At 42.5% G+C, this 24,411-nt stretch overlaps 3 protein-coding genes across 4 annotated transcripts; 1 reads left to right on the top strand and 2 right to left on the bottom strand.

Annotated features, from left to right (window-relative positions):
• Positions 1–8,495: 8,495 nt before the first annotated feature.
• On the bottom strand, positions 8,496–14,552 carry LOC102719460 (actin-related protein 2/3 complex subunit 1B-like). Its single transcript, XM_006648054.3, has 15 exons — positions 14,402–14,552; positions 13,295–13,380; positions 13,112–13,188; positions 12,914–13,008; positions 12,300–12,369; positions 12,059–12,128; positions 11,782–11,855; positions 11,665–11,707; positions 11,055–11,136; positions 10,555–10,643; positions 10,378–10,463; positions 10,080–10,140; positions 9,179–9,285; positions 9,043–9,101; positions 8,496–8,952 (listed from the first exon to the last, which is right to left on the bottom strand). The coding sequence occupies exons 1-15, from the start codon at positions 14,469–14,471 to the stop codon at positions 8,894–8,896; spliced, it is 1,128 nt and encodes a 375-aa protein (XP_006648117.1). The 5' UTR covers positions 14,472–14,552; the 3' UTR covers positions 8,496–8,893.
• Positions 14,553–16,229: 1,677 nt separating this feature from the next.
• Positions 16,230–19,931, top strand: LOC102719741 (probable voltage-gated potassium channel subunit beta). Its single transcript, XM_006648055.3, has 4 exons — positions 16,230–16,932; positions 18,666–18,809; positions 19,300–19,464; positions 19,581–19,931. Exons 1-4 carry the CDS (start codon positions 16,369–16,371, stop codon positions 19,692–19,694), a joined length of 987 nt encoding a protein of 328 aa, XP_006648118.1. The 5' UTR covers positions 16,230–16,368; the 3' UTR covers positions 19,695–19,931.
• Positions 19,932–20,801: 870 nt separating this feature from the next.
• LOC102720022 (auxin-responsive protein IAA10) lies at positions 20,802–23,489 on the bottom strand. Of its 2 annotated transcripts, none has more exons than XM_006648056.2 (5): positions 23,076–23,489; positions 22,204–22,505; positions 21,760–21,862; positions 21,574–21,635; positions 20,802–21,094 (listed from the first exon to the last, which is right to left on the bottom strand). In XM_006648056.2, exons 1-5 carry the CDS (start codon positions 23,408–23,410, stop codon positions 21,039–21,041), a joined length of 858 nt encoding a protein of 285 aa, XP_006648119.1. In that variant the 5' UTR covers positions 23,411–23,489; the 3' UTR covers positions 20,802–21,038. The 2 variants fall into 2 exon arrangements, with proteins under 2 accessions (XP_006648119.1, XP_006648120.1); XM_006648057.2 differs by having other exon boundaries at positions 22,204–22,502; positions 23,076–23,487.
• Between the last annotated feature and the right edge of the window lie 922 nt (positions 23,490–24,411).

Genomic DNA, 24,411 nt, shown 5'->3' on the forward strand with positions numbered 1-24,411 from the left:
TATACTCCCTCCCTCCGTCCCAAAACAAATCATTTTTTTTATTTTTTACCTATAATATTAGATTATTTGTCTCATTTGAAATTTTTTAGAATTAATATTTTTATGTTTATTAGATTATAAATTATAAATAGCACTTTACATGTGATTATTTTTTTTAAATTTTTAAGTAAGACGGATAGTCGAACGTTTGAACATGTAAACCTAAACCTAAAGTTTGTTTATTTTAGAATGGAGGAGTACGTAACAGCACTACAACTATATATAGATCTTCGTGTAAAGTTCTTGTGCGTCTTGGACCGTACGTACGTGTGCATGATTAGATCGATGGATGGATCGATCCATCTTAATTCTTTCCAAGCAAGCATGAATTTACCACTTCTGCATATAGTACGATCGAGTCTCAAAAGCCAATGCAAAGGTGACTCGTTTACTCGTCTGTCAATGCGTTCAACTTGCCTGCGCGCGTCCGGGCACAGCACAGGCCTCATGTCATGTGGTGTACACTTCATTGGCCAAATCAAAGTCGATGCTTTAGGTGCTCCTTTCGTCCTAAAATATAACAACTTTTAACATCTACAATTTATTATATTTTACTACTTTTTTATATTTATTTAAACCTATGTTTTAAATCAACTACAAACTTTCGTCACTAAAAAACTTTAGGTACTTTTTTCTTTCCTAATTGTAAGTTTTCTTCGTTTAATTTCACCGGCTTTCTTAATATTTACTTTCAGTTGTGGATACTCTTATAGACGAGGAGTAGCTTAATTAGCCTGGGTGCTAAACACATTAAAGACACTTGACATCATTAATTAACCGACAATAATCAGTAAGTAGCCCCTTAATTAGCAATGGAACTGAACAAAAGCACGCAAACATGCAGTACTATAGCACAGCTTCGGATGCATGAGTTGCATCGATCCGTCCATATATATCGCATCAGGATCTTCGATTCGATCGGGTAGTTGCCAATGTAGTACGTGTGTATGAATGCGCCTTCCCATATCGGGAAACGGACGGACGATCGACCTGCACTTCGAAGCTTTAGAGCAAGTTTAACAGTATAGCCAACTGCTAGCTTCAATTCATCTATAGCTAATTTAATAGCTAATTCATACAATAGTTACATACAAAACATCAATATATGGTCCCCATGTCATATACACATTTTTTCTTAGAACCCGTGTGCAGCTGGCTACAAATTAGTAGCCCATCTCTCTTCTCTCTCCTCTCTTATCTTTTTAAAACATGCTTATAACTGACTGGCTACAAATTAGTAGCCCACCTCTCTTCTCTCTCCTCTCTTATCTCTTTAAAACATGCTTATAACTGACTTATAGCCTGCTATTGTAACTGCTCTTAAGCAAGGTTAAAATTCTAAAAGTTGGGATTGTTTCCATTGACTAGAGTTTGCTGTGCCTTCGCTAACTTAGCGTCATTTATGGATTACGAGCATAAGCAGAAGTGAAAAGATGTTCGGTGTATTTGTGAATTTAATAGCTATTGAGACTAATAAGAGCTCTCATTTGTGTTGGACTAAAAAGAAAAAAATCTAAGAAATAATTCTTAGGAGCGTACATAGTTTGGTTTTATATAAAATAAAATACAGAGAAACCAAAGGAAATTTCCTTTCATACAAGTGGTAGACAGAAAACAAAGAAACATTAGCATTGAATTCTATAAATTAGTATTTATGTGTACATATTTCTGTTGCTCCACTTTTCTTGTTTGTATGGGTTGAAATTACTCTAAACCGAATGAGCAATAAGAATCTGCACTGTTCGATACTTTGATTAGCTGTAAATTCTAGGAGTGGTTGTAGGTGTTAGAATTAGGTCGAGCCTTAGCCATGTTTAACCATGTTAGGATAGCGTTTAGCCATGCCAAACTTCGTTTCAGGAAACCGTACTTGTTATAAAGAACAAAAGTTGCGGTAATATTCCTATAAGCAAGCTAAGTTGTGGAAGTGGTGGCACCATATATGTGTTAGCTTCAATTTTGACGACTAGGGGATAATTAAAATGTATAGGTTTCTTTGAAATTAACATGTGAATTTCACATTATTTTCGTTGGGTTTTATTCAGTTTCTCCAGTATCCTTACAATCTGAAGCCTTAAAAGGCTTGGGCTTCTTTTACTCCATCAACCTAATAACATCTGGTAATTCACAGCCACATATATACTGTCTAGCACGTTTAATTTGGGGGCACTGCTAGCTAGAGATATACCTATCTGGAGGGAACAAAGTACATGTGCCATGCAGAAAGTGAGGGAGATTAGCACAAGAACTTTGCAGAACTAATCCAAAATAATACCCAGTAATCTAGCTCCTTGTGTGGTCCTGCTATAACCCATATTGGTGATGGTGATGGTGACTAATTAAGTAGAGTGGAGTAGGTGTCAATTAAGTAAAGCAGCCAAGTTACATGACAACTGACAATTGTCACAAGGGCCAAGGCTACCCCCAAATTGTTTTTGCCATGGAGTATGTACACAGCTCATGCCCTAGCTTGAAGGTTCATCTAGCCCAATCCTTGGACTTAGCCAATTCTTTCCTCTTCTCATGCACCTGCGCGCAGTTTCATCTTTTCCTTGTTTGATTTGACGTTTTCAAAGGGATTAATAGGGGGTCCAGTTCTAGGGAGGAGGAGATTAATTACTTGTTGATTTCATATTAATTAGCACCCTATTTGCATGCACACACCTGCACTGTACGTCTTGATGTTGGGATCATAGCTAGGTACACTCATACCAATGTTTTGACTTGGTTTGAGTGTAGAATTATATAGTATTTAGTAGCAAGCAAAAATTATACTCCATATCTTAATTAGTACATTCAGTAGGAAATCAACCATTACATTTATCTGAAATTACTTTACACTACCAGTAGTCAGTCGAGATCATCCGTAAAGTTGTCCAACTACCATGTACAACACAAACGACATTCTACGCACTCTGTCCTAAAAAAACTAATTATTCGATTTTTGTGCCTAGCGTTTGACCATCCGTCTTATTTGAAAAATTTTTAGGAAATTAGAAAAAAATTAGTCACACGTAAAGTACTTTTTATGATTTATCATCTAATAAAAACAAAAATATCAATTGCAAAAAAATTTAAATAAAATAAAGAGTAAAAAATTATAGGTAAAAAGTGAAAAATTGATTTATTTTAGGACGGATGGAGTACATCATTGCTATGGATCATGTTACTAGCTATTCGCGCTGTGAATATAGCTACATCTAGTATTCAAATTAAATTGCCTTAAAATATACTCCTCCGTTTCATATTATAAGTCTTTTTAGCTATGCCTAGATTATCCATTAATCAAGATATATTGTTTATATATATGTCTACGTTCATTATATAAATATAGGTAATGCTAGAGAGTTTTATATTATGAAATAGATATAGTAGTAGCAACTTCTTGATCTACATGTTCATCTCAACCAATCATAATTGTTTCTCACACCATTCTTAATCTCTTCAAAAAGGAACATAAAGTTACTTCCTGCATTCCACCACGATGTAAAGCTTTTCAGTCTTACATAGATTTATATAGATATTAATAATTCTATACACATATATAAACTATACATATTAATCAATGGATGAATCTAGATATAACAAAAATATCTTTCAATATATAAAGGATAGAGTAATTAGCAATTACATGTATGTGGTCCGATACACCAATGGTGATTCGGTGTGGGTACAATGTATGAGGTGGTGTGCCAAGAACTTTTCTGAAACTTGGATAAAATGTGCAAGGATTGAGCAAGCACCAGTTTACGGTGTATAGTGGGGTAATCGAAGATACATGACTTCACCCAACAAAATTTAAATATCGATACCCACAAATTTTATGCATGCATAGGTGCATTTCCAATCGGATTTTTTTTATGCTAGAGATTTGTCGCCAAATTTTGTCTCTTTGGGCATGTGTTGGGGTAATAGGGTGCACTCATACGTGTGTGAGTGTGGTGTGTATGTGTCTTGTACGTCTATATTGTCATGTGCCAGGGCATATGCAATTTCTATGTATCATGATTAATTAACCAATCCAGATCACTGCTTGCTAGATGATGAGAACTAACAGATCTAGAAGCATAGGCCATCTTTTTCATTACAAGCTAGGTAGCTAGCTAGCAATCCTTCATCCTAAAGCTTTGCACTCCACAACTACATCCATCCCTCCTGTTCAAGTAACACATGAGAGCTAAACAATGGTGCAAAACCCTAACAGTGGTCCTCCCTTTCCACATTAGGGCTCCCCTCCATATATCCTTCCTTCACAGATCCCATCATATCAATCAAGCTAGCCACTGCACATGCCATGCTACCCAAATCATCACCTCCCTTGTAACTATATTAGTATTAGATACTCCCTCCCGTTTTTTTAATTGCCGCCATTGGCATTTCGATCACGTTTGATCTTTCATCTTATCCAAAAGTTAATTGTGTCAACTAAAAAAAATCAGAGAGTGTATTAATTACTCCTCATCTCATAAACATTCATCTCCTAGATACACCAAGCTCTCTTTCTCTGATCAACTCCACTATAATTAGCTAGCTGAAGCTCAAACTCAGTGATCTAATTAGCTATAGGTGAAGCTGAAGCTGGGTGAGCAGATAGCTAGCTTGGCTTCTGATTGGTTGATCGAGATCATGGTGGGCAAGCCACAGCACCATGGCTCCTCCTCCCTTGTGGCGGAGGAGCTCAACCTGCTGCACAGGGACGGCGGCGAGGGCGGCCGCGGCGGGCTGGGACGGCGCCAGTGGAAGTGCAGGCTGCTCGGCTCGCTGGCCGGCCTCGGCCGGCCGCGGCGGGCGCGGTGCGTGGTGTGCCTCCAGGTGCAGCACGTCACCGGCCTGCCGCCCGCCGTGGAGGGGCGCGGCGTGGTGGTCGGGTGGCGGGGCAAGGTCGGCGAGGGGGAGCACACGGCGCCCGCGCGGGTGGCGCACGGCGCCGCGGCGTTCGACGAGGTGTTCCTCAACTACTTCAGCGCCGGCGGCGCCACGCTGCGGAGCTTCGCCGTGTGGGCGGCGCTCGTGGACTCGGCGAGGGGCGGCGGCGGCGGCGGCGGCGACCTGGGCTCCTTCCCCGTCGACCTCACCGAGATCGCCGCGGCGGAGAGCTCCAACCCGAGGTTCGGCGGCAAGGCGCTCAGCTTCCCGCTCGGCGGCGCGGCCGCCGGCGCCGTGCTCACCGTCAGCGTCTACTGCAGAGTGATGGAGCAGGAGGAAATCCATGGCGGCGCTAACATTAATGGTATGATCGACGAAACCCTAGCTAGAGTTTAGATCCTCCTACTTAACTTAATTACTAGCACGCTAATTGTGGCGCTAATGGTGTCATTAATTTTACTAAGAAAAAGCTAATTAACAACGTGCAGGCCATGCAGGACGAGCGGAGAGGAAGAACAAGGGCAAGGGATCGTACGCGTCGTGCCTGCCGGATCTGAGCTGCCTCCGGAACCGGGCGTCGGCGGCGGCGGCGATCCGATCCGAGCGGGGCGGGTGCGGGTTCATCACGATCGAGAACTCGGCGGCGGAGATGGAGGAGGAGGCGGGCGAGGAGGAGGGGTTCATCACGATGGAGAAGGGGACGATCTCGTCGCGATCCCGGCGGGCGGCGGCGGAGGCGGAGGCGGAGGCGGAGGCGGAGGAGGAGAAGCCGTGCCTGGTGATGGAGCTGTCGGAGGAGGAGGCGGTGGAGGTGGCGGAGAGGGTGGAGGAGGAGTTCCTGGCGATGCTGGAGGAGAGGTACTGGGCGAGGAGCAAGGAGATCGAGAAGGGGCTCGGCGTGAGCCTCGACGTCGGCGTGGAGCTCGGCCTCGACCTCGACTCGCTCATCAAGGACGCGGAGATGGAGCTGGCCAAGGCCGAGCAGGCGTGGAGGAGCAAGCTGGGCGCCGCCATCGTCGAGGAGGAGGAGTACAACGACCTCCTCCGCCGCTGGACCTCCCGCCCGAACGCCTCCTCCGCCTTCGCCTTCGCCTTCGGGAGCCCCATCTAGCTCTCTCTCTCTCTCTCTCTAACCTTGTCTACGTCTTGCTTTTTATTAATTCGCTCGTTATTACGTGTATTATTTATCTCCCTTGCAATATCAGTTATTATAATATCACTTGAAATACAAACAAATTTGAATGAATCATACAACTATTATAAGCTCCTCCAACCGGAGCTTTATATTTCAAGATTTGCTCTGGTTCAACAAAAAGTATCTCGAGATACTAAATCGTTTCTTACCATTAGATCTAGCTGAGTAGAATATATACTATTAGATCCAACGATTAGAAATGATCTGATACCGCGCGATACCGATAGGTAGAGGTACTTTTTGTTGGACCGAATCAAATCTCTTATATTTCTATTGTGAAAGCTCAAAGGTGGATAGTGGCAAAGTGGCACGTTCCTAATTTTGAATGAATTTTTTTTTCCAAAATTTTGGGAATTCCGACCCAGATAAGATACCTGATTGAAATATTTGTTATTTCTGCGAGGTAGAACCTTGTATTTATATGAAGCAACGAGTGAGAAGGCGGTGTGTAAAAACTAGTCTTATGCGGTAGGGGTAGATAACAGCTTGGGCCATCTTGTGAGTTAGCTTGATCAACTTGTTACGCTCGTTAAGTAACTTTTCAAGAACTTACTAAATAGTACAAGTAATTTGATAATAACTAAAGATCAAGGTACCAGTTAAGAAGCACTAATTATAAAAATATATGATGACCTTTTGTGCTAGTGAGCAAAACAAGCATCTCATAAGCTAAAACCTCAATTAGACTCAACATGTTATGGTTATGAATTCTAGGCGATCCGAACTGAGTTTCATATGAGCTGTCCAAGCCATGAGCTTTGAGGATTATCGGTCCTACATGGGCACGGCAACAAACTGTGTTAACATCTCGTGTGAAATGGGGATTGTGACAACTACTCCCTCTGTGCCATGCCACAAAGGCTTTATATGATGGATAAATATATTATCATAGAAGCAATTAATATATTGTAGTTTGATAAAGTGGTGGAAAAAAATACAGGTGAGTTTGGAAAAGTAAGATACTGATACATTTAAGTGTAAAAAAAGTAAATAAACTGTTAGTATTTTTAGCTTTATATGTATATGCATGGATATCCTAAAAATGAACTCTTTCTTGGACGGAGCGAGCGAGTAGGTCATATGAAAAAATATTTTATCATTAAGACTTTGTATATGGTGTGTTTGTTTGTCTGCATCAAATTTAGCCCATATCTACGGGATGCAAATTTATCTTGTTTGGCTGCCTACGTGGCCTTCCTAGCCGAGGTCATGCAAAAAGGCTCGACCAAGCTGGGAAGATCGAGACACTTGGTGAAGCTTCGTAGCTCGTCCAGGCCTGATGAGCGCAACAAGCTGCATCCACACGTGCCAGGTGTTGCACACGCGCGTGTAGGGGACGGGCATGGGTCTCCTCATTTCTTTTCCGAAAAATCAAAAGGTATGGTTTGGAGAGGTAGAGTTGCACAGGGTTAGATCGAAGATGCAGAGGACAAATGGACAATTAATGGCCTAAGTAGAGGCAATGCTGCGCCACCTTCGTCCTCTCCGTTCAGGGCGGAGCGATCTGCCTCTGCCAAACCCAAATACACGAGAGCCATCGTTATTAATTATCAGGTCACTGTCGTTGTTGCCTATATAGGCCGCCTTAACCATCGTTATTATCACCACCATCGCGGGCTATCGATCGTCGCTTGCCTACCTTGAATCCCTCTCTTCCTCACCTTCTTTTTGAGAAATCACCGAAGAGGCGAGATTCTCCACATGAATTTGATTGAAAAATAAACAAGTTTTTACATAACAGAAAAAAGATGTACAGGTGTAGGGAGATATAGAAATTTGATTGACTTTTGTAGATGCCTGGAGAACACTGATTTCCATTCTGTCAGCTAGCTACCGATATTTCTTGCAGCTATATTCGCTGCTCCCATAGAGAGGTTTCTTCAACGGCCTTTGGAGAACTCGTGTGATGGTCTGATAGACGGCAGCATGTCTCCCATACGTGTTGGTGTATCCGTGTATGCATGCAAGTTGGCTAGACGACAGTACATTGAGTTAGTGCACACCATGTATGCATGAGAGTTTGTGCGCTTCAGACATCCACGACACTTTGTATTAAACATGAATCGAAACAGCAGCAGCGCGTGATCACTAGTCGTCGCCTGTGGATTTGCTGCTGCTATTCTTTGGACAAAAGCAAAGTGGACGCATCATTCATGTCATACAGTACATCCAAATTTGACCGACCCGGAGGAATGTCTCAAATTATTGGGTAGATGGGCATAAAAATGGGGATCCACGAACATGGCAGGTCGGTCCCCACAGGCCACATATCGCCAGCCCCTGATTTCATGCTTCTCGAGCAGTAAGTAAATTACACAGACTGAGATCACAAATTTCAATCATCAAGCGAGCCTCACGAGCCCGCAGGTTCCAACGTGTATTATCACACGGCACACCAAAGCAAACAAGATGGGCAGCAATTATCAGCAGTGAACAAAGTGGTGCATTCGGGTGAGTTCCACGTATGGTTATTTTACACAGATACTGTAAAAAAAAATACTGGTATATGATGCTGGATTTATGTAATTGCCTAACTAGGATTTTACAGGTATTACACAATATTAATTCAATACCAAGTTACTGCCCAAAAAATGAAGCCAACTTATAGAGATGCCCAAAAATAGCCTCTATGCTAAGGAGCCAGCTAAAGAAATGGTTTGTGTACAGCTACAACAAAAACAAGCAGTCTCCCCACTAGCCCTGGATCTTTAAAACCTGCAGGGCCTGCTGCCATTGTTTGCATGCATCAATAGAAGTTCATTGGGTGATTGAGATCTGAAACCCTCCTTGGAGCTATTTCTTAATGTCGATGTGGTTTTCTGAATCCCATACCACAATTTTGCCATCCATTCCTACAGTAATGAGGTCAGAAATGTTAGCATATGTTATGTCCGGACACAAAACAGGAGAATTTAGGGAGTCCACATAGATATGTTGTAAACCTGACGTGCTGAACCGTTTCACAATTCTCTCATTTCCTTTTCTCAATGGCACAATGCAACTGAAAAAATACATAATTAGTAGTCTAGACATGATAATTTGGAACTTTGAATGAAAGAAAACAAGTATAGTGTGTACGTTATGCAATTCTCATGAGCACCACCACGAGGCTTTGATGGTTCAACAGTATCACTGCCTGCTGCTTGCTTTGATTGACCATATAGCTTTCCAAGGGCTTCAGATAGCTGATACATAAATTTTATTCAGATGTTAGTTCTTGTGCAATGACAACTTAGTAAGTTCTTCAAATAGACCATGGAATAACTGTTTATACATACTAGTAATATACTCATGCATTGCAATATGCTAATAGAGGCCCATAGAGAGAAAAAAAACGTTTTTTTTTTCCTTATGAAACCACTTGATTTTTTTTCTCGTTTTCTAGAAGCTGTTGTGTTTACGTTACATGAGGTGGGGAAGTGGACGGACGGAGGACTCTGCTTTTAAGTAGTAGAGATATTCTAGTATTTATTTCCTAATCTAGTTAACTTCTTTGTTAAATTATGGTTATTGTATTCTATGTATTGCTCAACTAAAGGCAAAGACCAGTAGGACACTCATGTTATTGCCACTGCCTCAGCTGAGACAAAATAAAACACATGTGATTGTACATCTCTATTGCGTTGAGGTTGCAGATGATAATAAGGAGTCAATAGATGAGGTCTAAGACGCTAAATACACAGAATGTTTTTCTTTTTCAACCAAGCATAATTCCACTTCAGTTATAGAAAACCAGAAATGTAAATATGTGTGTGTAAACAAAAGGTCCAAATCTTTTATAACATATAGGCTGTAATTCAAACCATGGGTTAGACTACATTGTATGTTCACCTTCCTATAGATAGTGGACGGCAGTTACATATAACAGCAGAACAGCAAGGAATAACACACATGAAAGCCTGCACTAAAATGAATCTCTATCTGTCCGATCCAAAGTGAACATATTGCCCAAGTAATGAGACGAAGGGAGAAAGGAAACCTGCGAAGCTCTTGAAGTTGATGTAGTGACTTTCCTTTCATCCAAGTATCTGACAAAGCTCCTATGAGAGAACCATATATTAATATAAAACAATTGTCCTAAAACCCGTTGGAAAGATGCTTTGAAATTAACAAGAGGAAAATTAAGAAAAATATAATGTGCCTTAACCCTTAAAGTGAAGCTAGGCAGCTAGCTATGTAGATGATTTTAATAGGAAGCAATGCACTCTAAGAATAAAAAGGAAAAGGCAGCCACTTTAACAAAGAGTTGCTAATTTGCTATCTACATCTTTGCTTACCATAGTCCAGTCTCATCTGCAGAAAAGATCATAGGATTGCAGTCAAATCCAACACCGATCACCGTCTTTTCAGAAAGAAAAAGAATCTGAAATTTTGTGGAGTTCACCCAATATTATGAAACACGGAAAATAATCATAGGAAACTAAATACTAGCAGAAGGGAAAATGCTGACCCACATCACGGAGAGGCAGATCATGCAGTGCTATATTCTGTGCAGCGGGAGATGCTTCAACATCATCAACGAAATATATCATGGAGTTGTGACCTAGCAAACATACAATAACAAACATTTCAATATCTCTAGAAGGTCTCATGGAAATCTGTAAACAATTAGAAAATATTTGTCAATATATCAGAGACATATTTGTCCCATATGGGAATGCAAACACAGCTGGTAAGGAAAAGTAAAAAATAAAAATACGAGAAAACACTCATAATCTCAATTAGAACTCAGAACTCTACAGAAGATAAAAGGTGAACTATCAGAGGTCTAAGATAGTGTTTTTCTTAATTGAAGTTCAACTAGCTTAGTAAAGTAGACAACATATATCGAGAACAAACAGAACCTTTCACAGGTAAAAGTGCTGGTGGGTACAAGGCTATGATGCATGCCAGATGATGTGGTAAAAAATTAAAAAAAAAGGTTTAGGATGAAGAAACTAGTAGTAGGGAGAACCTGCGTAGGCTAGTGTCTTTCCACTTGGTGACCACCTTACGCCAAATGCCCACATCGACGATAGGTCAAGCTGAGCAATTTGCTGCAACCAAACAGGAGAAAATGTTACATGGACGATAAGCGCTTTGACAGGAAACTGAAAATGCAATAGCAGATACCGTAAGCACAATGTCTTGTCAAGGGTTTGAATCATGATAGATTATCAAGTTCTTAGTTGATACTTTCTCCGTTCCAAAATATAAGCATTTCTAGGCTTGATTCCTGTGATTCTCATGATTGCAATGATTCTACAGCCAAGCAGGTTCTTGGAAAGGGAATCTAAGCAATTCAAAATTCAAAAATGAATCACTGATGTTACTAGAAGGGGATTTTTTTTTACTAAACCTTAGTATTTTCTAAACAACCTAGTAATGCTTATATTTTGGAACAGTTGTATTTTTTTAAAAAAAAATCACTGATGCTAAAAAATATGACATTAGTCTAAGAAGTTGTGCGAACAACACAATAGATAGGCATATTTTATAGTCGCAAAGATGCAGATTGCAAGACATATTTACACTTCAATAGAAGGTACACAATATATTATTGGGCCAAAAAATATAGCAAATACCTCTCCGAATTTCCAATCAGTAGAGGTGCTCGCTTGTGATCCCCTGGTCAAGAAAAAGCTATGAGATAACCAAATCATTCAAAGGATCCTGATAGGTATAAGAACAGCAAGCTCCACCTTGTATCGACGCCCTTGATGAAAGTGGAGAATACCCTGCATTTACCATCAGTCGATGTTGTTGCAAGAAGTATCTGAAGAAAAGTGAAAGCAAGCAAAAGGAAATATTACCTCCAAAGGAAACAGGTCTTACATATACATAGATGTTGCATGCATAAGTCAAACAGAATTGCTTATGAGTGGGATTAGGAGATATGCATCTCATAAATATAAGACAAACAAAATAGAAACAAACACAGCCATAACGAAAACACGCTATAAGGAAAGATATACTCACATTGTTTGGATGCCACGCAACACTAGTGACAGAAGATTCATGCTTCTTCCTAACAACCTTGCTAATCCACCTGTAGAGGATAGATCCAGGCAGTTAAGAAAAATACATATCAAGAGTGGCACATCAACCACACTAATTGCATGAACTAAATCACTGAAACACACTCCCCAGTTGGATGCTTGACATAACTAACATAAAATTAAGGAACCCAAAGGTAGTAGTCAACTAAAGCTACAATTACCAGTTGTTATCTTGTTCATAGTAGCAAATGCACACAGACTTAGCACCACTTCCTACAGCAAACTTGTTTTCTGCAAACAATATAAAATAAAGTTCAAAAGGCAGATCCATAGTCATCCAGCAAACAGATAGACAACAAAATTCTACTCAAAAGTGCTCATCTTCATGATATTGCATGTCAGATTACAAGTGTATGCTCTTTTTGCCATATCAGCATATTGACAGCCAACAGAATATGGCAGCATGATTGAGATAATCTGATAAAATAATGCATCTAGACATCTCATATTCAAGCATACTTAAGGCTTAAAAACTTAAAAGTTATAACTTGTACAGCTATGCACAAGGATCTTGAAGTTAAGTCAAATGACTTCATTACCCTTCGTGTATTGCACATTGGAAAATATGGGTCATCTATTCATGAGAGTAGTGACATGTTCTAAGATGACTAATATTTGGGAAGGCTTCCATGACCTATATTTGCAATCTGAGAGTGTAACAAAGCATATAAACTTGGAGAGTCTGATGTAAACAATTGTAAAGCATATTTCAGCAAAAACAGTAGAATAAAAATCCAATGTGCTTGTAAGCATTAAGGCAGGGTATAAAGAGAACCTTTTGGGCTCCACTGAACACATAAAGCTGCACGATTTAGCTTGAGAATAACAAGGGTGGGAACCCAATCATGTCCCTCTTGTGTCCAAACATATCTGCAGGTAATAGAGACAAAAAGGAATAATGGCATGCATTTATACCCTTATGGAATAAGAAGGTGCTTCATGATGAGAAAATTGATCCCTGCTGTTTACTTACGAATTTCTATCATGTGAGACCGTTACAATCTTGTTGGAAGATCTACTCCAATCTATTCCAGACACTATTTGATCATGCTGCAAGATATAGGCAAATAAGATAATGAATCAACTGCTGCAATCTATTCCAGACACTATTTGATCATGCAGTAGACACTACTGCATTGGACAAGAGAGGCAGTACCTTTGAAAGAACATGTAGTTTCTCCCACTTGTCGGTAAAGAACTTATAGATATGTACTTCATTGTTATTTGGACAAAAGGCAATCACTGAAAGAGAGAAAAGGTTTCGAGTAAGTTAAAAACAAGCAGACATGACATGCGCATCATAAAAAGAAAAAAATGGAGACATTATAGAGGCATTTAACAGTATTATTAAGTTATCGGGCAAGAAAAACCAATATTCTTAAATTACAGAAGATGTTTTGCCATTACAAGAAGATGATATCATCTGAGGTCAATACAGAAGGAATATAATGGTCTGAACACCCATCCCACAGAACTTGCATACATCAGGGTAACAGTGGGGATTCCGATAAAGTATGCATTATGTGGAGTTCAATTCATACCTTCTATTAGCAGCAGACAAGCAAAGTGGACTTACATTAGAGGAAAATTGAAGACCCGAAAATATTCACACGAAGCCTACTTAATTTTCCATTACAACCATGTTTATGCCATGTATTGGTTGTTGCCATGGGTTAGGATACATTCACCAGTACATGACCAAACAAGGGCTAGCGTTAAGTAGTACGAAATACAAGTATAGTGCACAGATTTGTGTGGCAGCAAAATCCACAACGAACATGAAAATCTTCAGGGCGTACTTGGCATTTCATCCTAGACCAACAAGAGAACAATTGAGTAAAATTAGGCTTTCCCATCATGTAAAACATCTTACGGATGCGATCCATGTTTCCTAGGAACCACCTTAGCAAGGTATTTGTTCTACAGAAACTCATACATCAGCAGGAAATGCTGTTGCTAGCACCGAAACCAGCACGACGGATCGAAGAAACAGGACGTCTCTCATCTCGAAATATTTTTAAACACGACAACAAACTATTGCTACCGGAGGATTCGAAATGGAGCTCCATCACACGAGCAGGTGGAAACCCTACAAACGCGGTTACGAATCCCACCCGTACCAACCGGAAGCACCCGTACCCAGCGTCGTCCGCCATGGCGCGCGGCGATCCAAGGATCGAAATCAAACGGGAACACCCCGGAGGCGCGAGATCTAGAGAAGAGGAGGATCGAGTAGGGGGGGACGGGGAGGGGCGGTGATTACTGGAGTGGTCGGGGCTCCACGCGTGGCAGGTGATGCACTCGGCGAACTGGTGGATCGCCGCCGCGGCCATCGCGTGCGGCGGAGGGGGGGGCGGCGCGGCGCGGCGGAGGGCGGCGGGTGGTGGAGGTGGATTTGGGTGGTGGAAATGGTCGGAGCTTGGATGCGAAGTGAAGGCGGAAATACCTCTCCTCTGCACTATGTTGCGGAACTGGGCCCGTTAGTTGGCCCAGCGCGAGGCCCACGTCTTTTGCCAGCTAGGATTATATTTTTATTTTACTACGCATAAAAGAGAATATATTATAATATTACTTAAAATATATAGGATTATTTTTATATAAATTGCGATGCAAAGCATATTTTACCTATAGGGAACATTCATCTTAATTTAATTCTATATGTATCTATTCATTCAGATTTGACTATTTAAACAAGCATGACTTATAATTTTACATATTTGTAAAAGAAGTCTTTTTTAGATAACAATATTTGTAAAATAAATTGAATAGAATAGATGGTCAAGCATAGATTTAAAATCAGTATTGTTAAATAAAAAAATTAAAGAGAGTAATTTATAAAATTTGCGTTGTGTGGTCACCATTCATACTTTTTTTTTCATAAAATGAGCATAGATAAATAAAATGTGGATTTTGAGTTAGTAGAATAAAATTCGTCATTTTTATTTGCTTTTGGTGAGAGGGAAGGAATGGGAATAAGAATCTCATAAAGTTCGTGTAGTCATTTCAGCCAATCAATGTGGTCGAGAATATATTAGCTGCAGTGGATTCAAATTTCCGCGGCACAACATATGGTAGCCCTCCTTTAATGATCATCACGCCTATCATTATTCTCTGCACGCTTTTGTACTAACCGAAGATGACCAGAGAGAAAATAATAATGATAAAAAAAAGGTAAAAAGGGCGAGACGAGATGTCGATGTGAGGTGAGACAAATTAACATGGGCCCGTTCTTGGGCCATCCTACGAGGCCCACCTCCTTCAAAGGCCTGGTCCAACTCAACTCTTCAATGCTGCATCGTGTTCGTTTCAGGCCAAAAATACAATTTTTTTAATCTTTTATTTTATTTATTTTGTTTTTTTTTCACTTTGGGACGTAGCCGTCACATGCACAGGGGGCGTAGATCCGGGGCGTGCCTCGCTCTGGCCGATTCCCAGAACCAGATGCAGCACGTCGCATGATGCATCACATGCACGGGACACGTGACGTGTGTTGTCACAGAATCTTTGGGTTCGCATGGAAAATGCAGAAAATTCTTTTTTTCCAGAGCTTACAGAGAATTTTTGCAGTGCAAGAGTACAGTGGTAGAACAGTTGCAGCGTTTTTGTTAGATAAATATAAAAGATAAAAAAATTATATATTTTAATACAGTATATCTTATCTTATAGTATAAACAAAATTAACGACATAATATAAAGGTTAAAATTCGCTTTAAATCAGTTGGCACAGAGCTCCATGGCAAAGCGAGCGAGCGCGTCGCCGTCTTCCTACCTGGATCTGTCAGTTGGTGGGGCCAGCGTGTCAGCCTCGCCGTGGGTCGCTCTCCAGAGGGAGTGGGATGCTTTTCTTCTGTCACTCCAGCTTTTCCTTGCCCCACTGACGCCGCGCCGCACCCACCTATACCCGTCACTTACAGGTGTGCCCCACACTCCGTGGCCCCACCTGTCAGGCACAAACCGCTGCGGGCCCCACCACGGTCTTCAGTATAGAATGACACGTGGGCCCCGCGCGGAGGGGGGCCACCTGTCCGTGCCACGTGAGCACACGTGCCCCACTACGCGGAGGTGAAATAGGCAACGCATCCGAAGAAGCCCCCCGCGCGGCGCGATCTCTCACCTCACCTCACCTCTTCCTTCCTCCGAACGGAGCAGATCCAAGCCGCCGTCGGCGACGAGCAGCAAGGGCGGCGGCGACCGAGCGACGCCGGCGGCGAGAGGAGGAAGAAGAACAAGATGCAGTACAAGAACCTGGGGAGGTCGGGGCTGCGGGTGAGCCAGCTGTCGTACGGGGCGTGGGTGACGTTCGGCAACCAGCTGGACGTGAAGGAGGCGAAGGCGCTGCTGCAGGCGTGCCGCGACGCCGGCGTGAACTTCTTCGACAACGCGGAGGTCTACGCCAACGGCCGCGCCGAGGAGATCATGGGGCAGGCCATCCGCGACCTCGGCTGGCGCCGCTCCGACGTCGTCATCTCCACCAAGCTCTTCTGGGGCGGCCAGGGCCCCAACGACAAGGGCCTCTCCCGCAAGCACATTGTCGAGGGCCTCCGCGGCTCGCTCAAGCGCCTCGACATGGACTACGTCGACGTCGTCTACTGCCACCGCCCCGACGCCACCACCCCCGTCGAGGAGACCGTCCGCGCCATGAACTGGGTCATCGACCAGGGCATGGCCTTCTACTGGGGCACCTCCGAGTGGTCCGCGCAGCAGATCACCGAGGCCTGGAGCGTCGCCAACCGCCTCGACCTCGTCGGACCCATCGTCGAGCAGCCCGAGTACAACCTCTTCTCTCGCCACAAGGTCCCCCAATCTCAATCCCCACAGTTCATCTTACTAATCCCCATACCATATAGTAGTAGTAATTCCAATTTGAGCCGATTTGACCAAACGCAAGGAGATTAGTTAGTTGGGCGTTGGGTGATAAGCGCGGATTGATGAGGATTCACGGATTTCATGTGTACCTACTATTCAGTACTTGCCGCTGTTTCTCTGCTTGTTTGTTGTTCAAAATCCAAACGAATACTTTTAATGCTGCTAGTATGGTAGTAGTACTGGACTAGTATAATTGCTGATGCGTAGTAGTACGTTCCTCGGCCATGATCAGGCGAGATTTGGATTAGAATCAGATCATTCTCTTTACACATTTATTGTTGTCCCTTTGGTGATCTCCTGGCTAGATCCTGTAGACACAAGTACCATCCCTTTAGTTAGTTAGCATTCCACCTGCACGGATCAGAGTTTTGGCTGCACTTGATAGAGCATCGGTTTGATTCACGATGCTGTCATCTGTCCATTTTACCTAAAGTTTGAAAATTAGCACCGGTTAGAAGTCAGGGAGAATGACTAGCATACTTCTCATCCTCCTTGATGTGACATATAGCGCTACATGGCTCCAGTGATAGTATTTTTATTTAGCTTCTGAAATAGGCAGCGATGTTGGCCATACATTTTTTTACATGCTTTGCTTTTGTGTCATGAAGGATGCCATGCTAGGCAAAAGACAGAGCAGTGATGAATTGGTGCCAATGAAAGCTCAAGTATTACTATAATATTGTAGAGACAACTTAACCCACAAGGGTCCTTTTCATACTTACAGTTGGAGCCCTTTCCGTTCGATGTTTAGTCTTTATCATGCTAACAGCTTGGTATTTGGTCCTAAGCAAATGAGTTGGCTCATGTACCATACAAGTTGGAATATGTTGGGCTCCCATAAACTTTCTATTTGGCCTGGCTTCAGCCCATTTAGGGCCTGTTTGGCATGGCTCCAGCTCCAACTCTTCTCGAGCTGGAGCCCAACCAAACGGTTTCAGCACCATCCTCCATGCAAAATGAGAGTGGAGCAAGCTGAAATGATCTCAAAAAATGAACTAGAGGAGTGGAACTATGTTCGAGCAGCTCCACTCTAAACTCCGTCCCTACAGGAGTTGGAGCCCTACCAAAGGGGGCCTTAAAACAGAGGGAATGAGCTTAAGTGGCCAAGATGGAACTTTTTAATACTGGTAGTTCCAACCAGTCATTCTCTATGGCTAATCCTACGAATAAGTTACCACCACAGATTTATATTGTTGACTACCGGGGGGTGATAGAACCTAGGAGAAAAAAACACTTAATTACTGCTTAGTTGTCACATACCATGCAGATTTCTTCATACAATATTCTTCAGAATCTTGTTGGTAAGATATTCAGAATCCAGAAATTTTGAAGAACAGTGATGAAGTTGGAAAAGTAGAGTTGCTAGTTCACGGTAGCCAATGTAATGAATTGGACTCAATTTGCTGCATGACTAATTATATATCATCAGATCTATGCAAATGCAGAACTCTGTGATAGAAAACCATAAATGGCATGTTGGTTATACTGTTTTGTGTTGACAAACTTCTGCATTCAACTGATAGTGTAGGATCACTTGTGTTCTTACCAAATGCATTGTATTGTAGAAGGTTGTTTTGAAGATTAAAATTGAATAGTTTATTGCTGTGCACGTTTATTTGTGTGATTGTGTCACATCATGTAACGATTTTGTACTTCTGCAGGTTGAATCTGAGTTCTTGCCTCTTTACAGCACATATGGCCTGGGCTTGACTACATGGAGCCCTCTTGCTTCAGGAGTTCTCACTGGAAAGTATACCAAGGGAAACATACCTGCTGATAGTAGGTTTGCCCTAGAAAATTACAAGGTAATATTGGAAACCTTGTTCCTGTACTAGATACATGCATTCCTGCCTTTTTTTTTTCCCCTTGAATTTTAGATAAATGTTCATAGCTTATTCTCTGCAGCATCGTGTCATCAATTTTTTTTCTATGGCAATAGCCTGCACCTATATGCCCTTTAAGCATCATACTACCAGACTCTTAATAACAACTTTGTCCATACATGAGGATCAAAATGGCATGTGCAGATACCAAGGGCAGCACTCAACTATCATTATATACCAATTACAGTAATAACTGTGTGTTAGTTCATGGTGGTTGGATGCAACCCTGCAGGATCACTTCTCCAGAACATGACTTGTGCTTGTTCTGAATGTTGACTATACTCTGTCTACATAATAGGTTTTCATTTTCTGGATAGGCTTATTCAAACTTGCCCCTAACAAATAAATTGATGATACTTCAGTTTTTCCTATAGTCTGTTCTAAACAAGGTAGCTTTTTTTTCTCTTTTCAGAACCTGGCAAACAGATCTCTGGTTGACGACACACTTAGAAAGGTGAACGGGCTAAAACCTATTGCTTCTGAGCTTGGTGTTTCATTAGCTCAACTTTCCATTGCATGGTGCGCATCGAATCCAAATGTCTCATCCGTAATCACTGGAGCCACAAAAGAAAGCCAGGTACGTTCTACACACCTGCGTGCATTCTCAAGATATATTCTTTCGGTAAGTAAGATGTCAACTAGTATTTCTGAATCTAAGAATACCAACCCATCATTTGGCAACTGACTGGGCAGATTGTGGAGAACATGAGGGCTCTTGATGTCATTCCCCTGCTAACCCCAGAAGTCATAGACAAGATTGAAGCAGTGGTTCAAAGCAAGCCGAAGCGCCCTGAGTCATACAGGTGAAGTAGTACAGAGGTGTGCAGAGTGTGCTCCAGGGATTCAGGATTCGCTCGGTGGGATTCTTTTAGACGATATTATCTCCATATTATCTGATGTTTGGAAGCTATGTGCCTGGATTTGTGTAGTTGGGAAATGGTGTCCAGTCGAGCTTGTAGTACTGTGCTCTATATACATTTTCTCTTGTTGGACCACTTTGTTGCTGTCGGTGATATATACCTTGGTCTTTTCCGTGTGCATCCATCCATTCCTGCGTTTCTTGCTGGCATCTTTTCTGATTCTTTTGTGTCTTGTGCTTGGACCGTCCCTGCATCTAACTAGTGATGACCTGTTCTCATGCCATTGTCCGCCTGCCAGCACCAAGATTCAGAGGTGTTTTGATCATGGTCCTTGCTGACTTTTCTCAGCTGGCCAGCCTGCCTGCAAGATTTCAATGGCAGGCTGGCCATGCTTGTTTCATGGCATGCTGAGGCAGCTGATGATGTTTCTGTTCACCTTGGGGAAGATGGCTACTGGAGTAGTACCAGTACTCACTCCAATGTGTCACACTGTCAGTCACGTCTCATCTGGCAGTGAGTGAGTTGAGTACTACTACTAGCAAGCAGCATGTGCATGTGCGGTTGCTTGCAGGAATCATTTGTGGTTGGAGGGAAGAACAGGTGTGGTTCCAGGCGGCGTAGCGATCGGTGCCTGGCCGACAGAGGCAACGGAGGCAGGCACGCTTTCTTGCGTATCCAGGAACGAATCAGGAATTCAGGATCGCTGTTCAGTTTGGCTGGCAAAAAACGAAGATAGCCAAGACAGCAAACAAAGTGTGAGCTTTCAGCATTCAGCAAGCACACAAGCCGCTTTCACTCTACATTTTTCTGTCTCCGGATGATGATGGTGATGCCAATGTCACATGGCCCAGACTCCAGAGCAGCAACTGCAACAAGGTCCTTTTTCTTCTTAGCAATATACTACAACACCTTTTTTTCCATCACACAAATTAGGGATTTTGCAGGAAGATTAATCAACAAATCTCCAGGGAGAAGAAAGAGCATAAGGGATAACTCATAGCGCTGTGTGAGGCTGTGCAAGAGTCAGTAGTAATAATCAGGTAGGCACAAGATCAACACCATAGAACTAAGACAGACTTGTACCATGAAAGCACGCTTGAGAAGGCGACCAATTGCTCTTGCAGATGGACAGTGCAAACAAAAACAGGCACCACAAGGCAAAAATATAACAGAACCGGTGAGCCCTGTGGCTCATATTTCTTAGCTTTCTGCTATTTTAACTGGGCAAGTAACCATCAATGTGCACTTCAAGCTTCACCAGCGGTATAGCTCTTTGTTTCGTCGTGAGCTCTCAGGCTCTGCCTCTTGTTGAAGCAGCTGTTCTGTGAATACCCTGGTATCGCTGACCTGCAATAAATTGTCGGTAAAATGAACGCGGATCAGGGAGTGTTATGAGTATATCTCTACTTGTATAAGCTTTCAGGGTTAACCAAAAGGGATGTGTGATAGCTGACAAATAACAATGCTAAAATCCTGTGAATGGCAAAACAAGGTACTTAAAAGCTATCATCTACATTCTGTTCAATAGGTTCTCCAGTTGCATTCTTTCTACCTAATTATACCGTGGCTTATGCGCGTGCACTTACCGAACTGCTAAGCGATGCATTTTTTATAAAAAGTTTCTATAAAGAAGTTGATCATCCCATATTTTTAAAGTAGATTTTCAACTTTATAGTATTAATTCCATCGTTTATACAATGAAATAGCTGACACAAAAATAAATTTTTTTTCATCTTTTATCTATGTCTAACAAAATAACACAGCCGTAGCATACAACAATGAACAATGCCATCCAATGTAATAGATGCGCAGGTAGATAATCTAACCAAGACCATTTGCATCTGATGTCCTCATGATCCGCAACCTCTTCACAGAGCCGACAAACATTCTGCGCACAAGAACAGACACCACAATAAGCTGTCTGAAAAGCTATTCCAAGTAGCCTTGAAAATTAGAACTACGAAAATTTCTAGTGCCCAGGTTCTAATAGCTACAAAGTGCAACGGGCTTACTCCCAAGGGACATCTCCAACAAGCATCCAGTCACCATCCCTGTCCTCGTAAGTGAGCTGGTATTCGGCTGAGTTGTCTAGTAGTTTCAGAGACTTCGTATTATCTGAAAATACAAGATTAACATAAATTCAGGTTCATCAACAAGATGAACCAAAATATCTGGAAAAGTTTGCAAGATAGTACTTGTATTGTTAAGTATTCGTGTCTAGAGATATTGGACCATACTATTGCATCTACAGCACCATAAATTCTAATGCGGTAGTTTTCAATTTGCACCATGGTGAACTATCTGACCTATGTTGCAAATGTCTAGTTGTCTTGAGCAATTATCATTTGCAGCAACAGTACTGTGCCCAACTAAGTTATATTACATTTAATTTGGTCTGATCTGAAAATATGTGAAACTATCAGCTACTTAAAGTGACGGTTCAGACTCAAGCTTACGAGAAGTGCAAAGACCGATCGACGGCTTCGTGAACATGAGTTCAAGGGCTAAGGCAAGGGTCTTGTATGAGCGGTGCGCATTGAGATCCACCTTCCTTCCAATAACCTCTCCATCCATGTTCACCTTCACCCATCCAGCAACACGCACCTTCTTCTCGCACTCCTCCTTGTCTTTCTGCACGTCAGATTCATTGGTGTTGGTCTTCTTGGTGTCGGCTTCAGATGTATTTTCTTTAGGCTGGTTGAACAGGCTGTTCATCCTGAACTGTCGGATCGGTGGCCATCCCACCACTCCAAAGCTGCTGCCAAACCAGGAAATGCAGTTGGGATTAGTTGAAAAGTGTTGGAAGCCTATATGTGTAGCTCAGCAACTCATCAGGTGCCGATATCCGGTCCTCGTGTCAGAGAAAATCTTAGCACACTTTGTTCTGTCAAAACAGAATTAATGTTGATGTCTGCATATCAGACTGCAGATCAAGCGCCAAAGGTCTCATTTTTGTCCTTGAATTTGGAAGAATAAAGGTGTATAGTGTAGATAGTACTCCTATGTATCTAGCAAATCTTTATCAGGGCTTGGGAGGTTGCCGGTGTGAGTTTTATGCACAGCTGCAGCAAAAGGCATATGCAGATATCCTATGATGCTAATAGTGAGCAGAACGTGGTTAACAGGTTAAACCAACCAAAAAAACTGTGTGGCAACCAATCCTATTAGGTAGAAGTAGAAATTAAAGTTGCTGGCTTGAAGTTACTCTGCATCAGAGAATCATAAAAGGAGCTGTTTTTTTTTCTATCAAGTCATACTCCTACATCGTTATGAAATTATGAGGCAGAGAGGAAGGAGCAAGAATCCTGGAGCCGTTGCTTCTGCTCACCTGTGTGGGTGGCCGGAAGCAACCGTCCCCGGCGAGGTGGTGGCGGCGCCGGGGCCCTCCTCCGCCGTAGCCCTCTTGCTCGCCCCCGTCGCGGGGGAGGACGACGACACGGAGGAGTCCGGGGACAGCGCCGCCGCCGCCGGCTGCAGGTCCCTGGCCGTCAGGATTCGGCACGGCGCATGCTGCTGCTGCTGCTGCTTCTTGGACCCGAGGCTGAGCCCCAGCTCGAGCTCCTCCTCGTCCCCCGCCGAGCTCTCCTCCGCCTCCGCCTCCGTCCCCAGCGGCGGCTCGCCGGCAGTGGGCCCTCCTGCTCCTGCTCCTGCTCCTCCTCTCATGGCTGCTGCTGCTGCTTGGGTGCGTGCGAGAGCGAGAGTGGAGAAGAGAAGAAGAGAGGTTGGGGTGCACCTCGACGTCGAGAGAGGGAGGAAAGGAAGGAGGGGGCTATAATTAGCTTGTGGGTATGCGTGGAGTGCCGCAAAGCTTTGGGCTTTGGGCCCTCCTGTCTGTCCTCCTGACATGTGGGGCCTGCAGTGCTGGGCTGAGAACTTTTATCTGCTAGAGGGCACCCAACATTTTTATGGGCAGGCACAATGCACTTAGGTTTACTTGGTGTTTGGGCGGATTGCGACAATGTGTTTGGTAGAGATGATGTGTTCTGTGTCTTTTGGCTATAGTTTTTATGAAGTGGCTTGTGAAATAGGATGACGTTTGTGTTTATCTTGTTATTTTATGATAGCAGCGTAAGATAGAGTTGGTAGCTATAAGAGATAATATATATAAAAAGTTTGTTGTTTGGTTGTCTGGACTATGAACCTTGTAGAGAAAATCAATGGTTCACATGTATTAGCATTGTTCTTTTACTAATTTTTGCTAATAGGCTCTAGGAATGCAGCTAGGGATATTCAATATGTAAGAAATAGCTCGCCCATGAGCCTCACAAGAACTAACTTTGGGTTTTGTAAGATATTTTATCTCCTCTTCTTCTCAAGCTCTAGAATCACCACTATTATGTCATTTTTTTTGCAACTTACCTTAATTTTTTTTGGAACTTACCCCAATCACCATGGAGGATTATCCCAACAAGGATGCCACGTTATAGGCAAAATGTTTTAGGATAATAGATAACATTATAGACTCATCTTGGAAAGCATCCTCTCTCTTTCACCCTATGATCTGTGAAGTATTGTAAATAAAAACAGTATTCTCGCTTTTATGATTTGTTTCATGTAGGGAAATCCTTCCCATTGTGACCAATTTGTAAAAAAATTTGAGCATGTGATAATATACATGGATTTAAACACTGGCCAACACCCCAACACTAAGGTGGTCATTGTTT

The sequence above is a fragment of the Oryza brachyantha genome, chromosome 2 (genome assembly GCF_000231095.2).
Source record: "Oryza brachyantha chromosome 2, ObraRS2, whole genome shotgun sequence".
Taxonomy (NCBI): domain Eukaryota; kingdom Viridiplantae; phylum Streptophyta; class Magnoliopsida; order Poales; family Poaceae; genus Oryza; species Oryza brachyantha.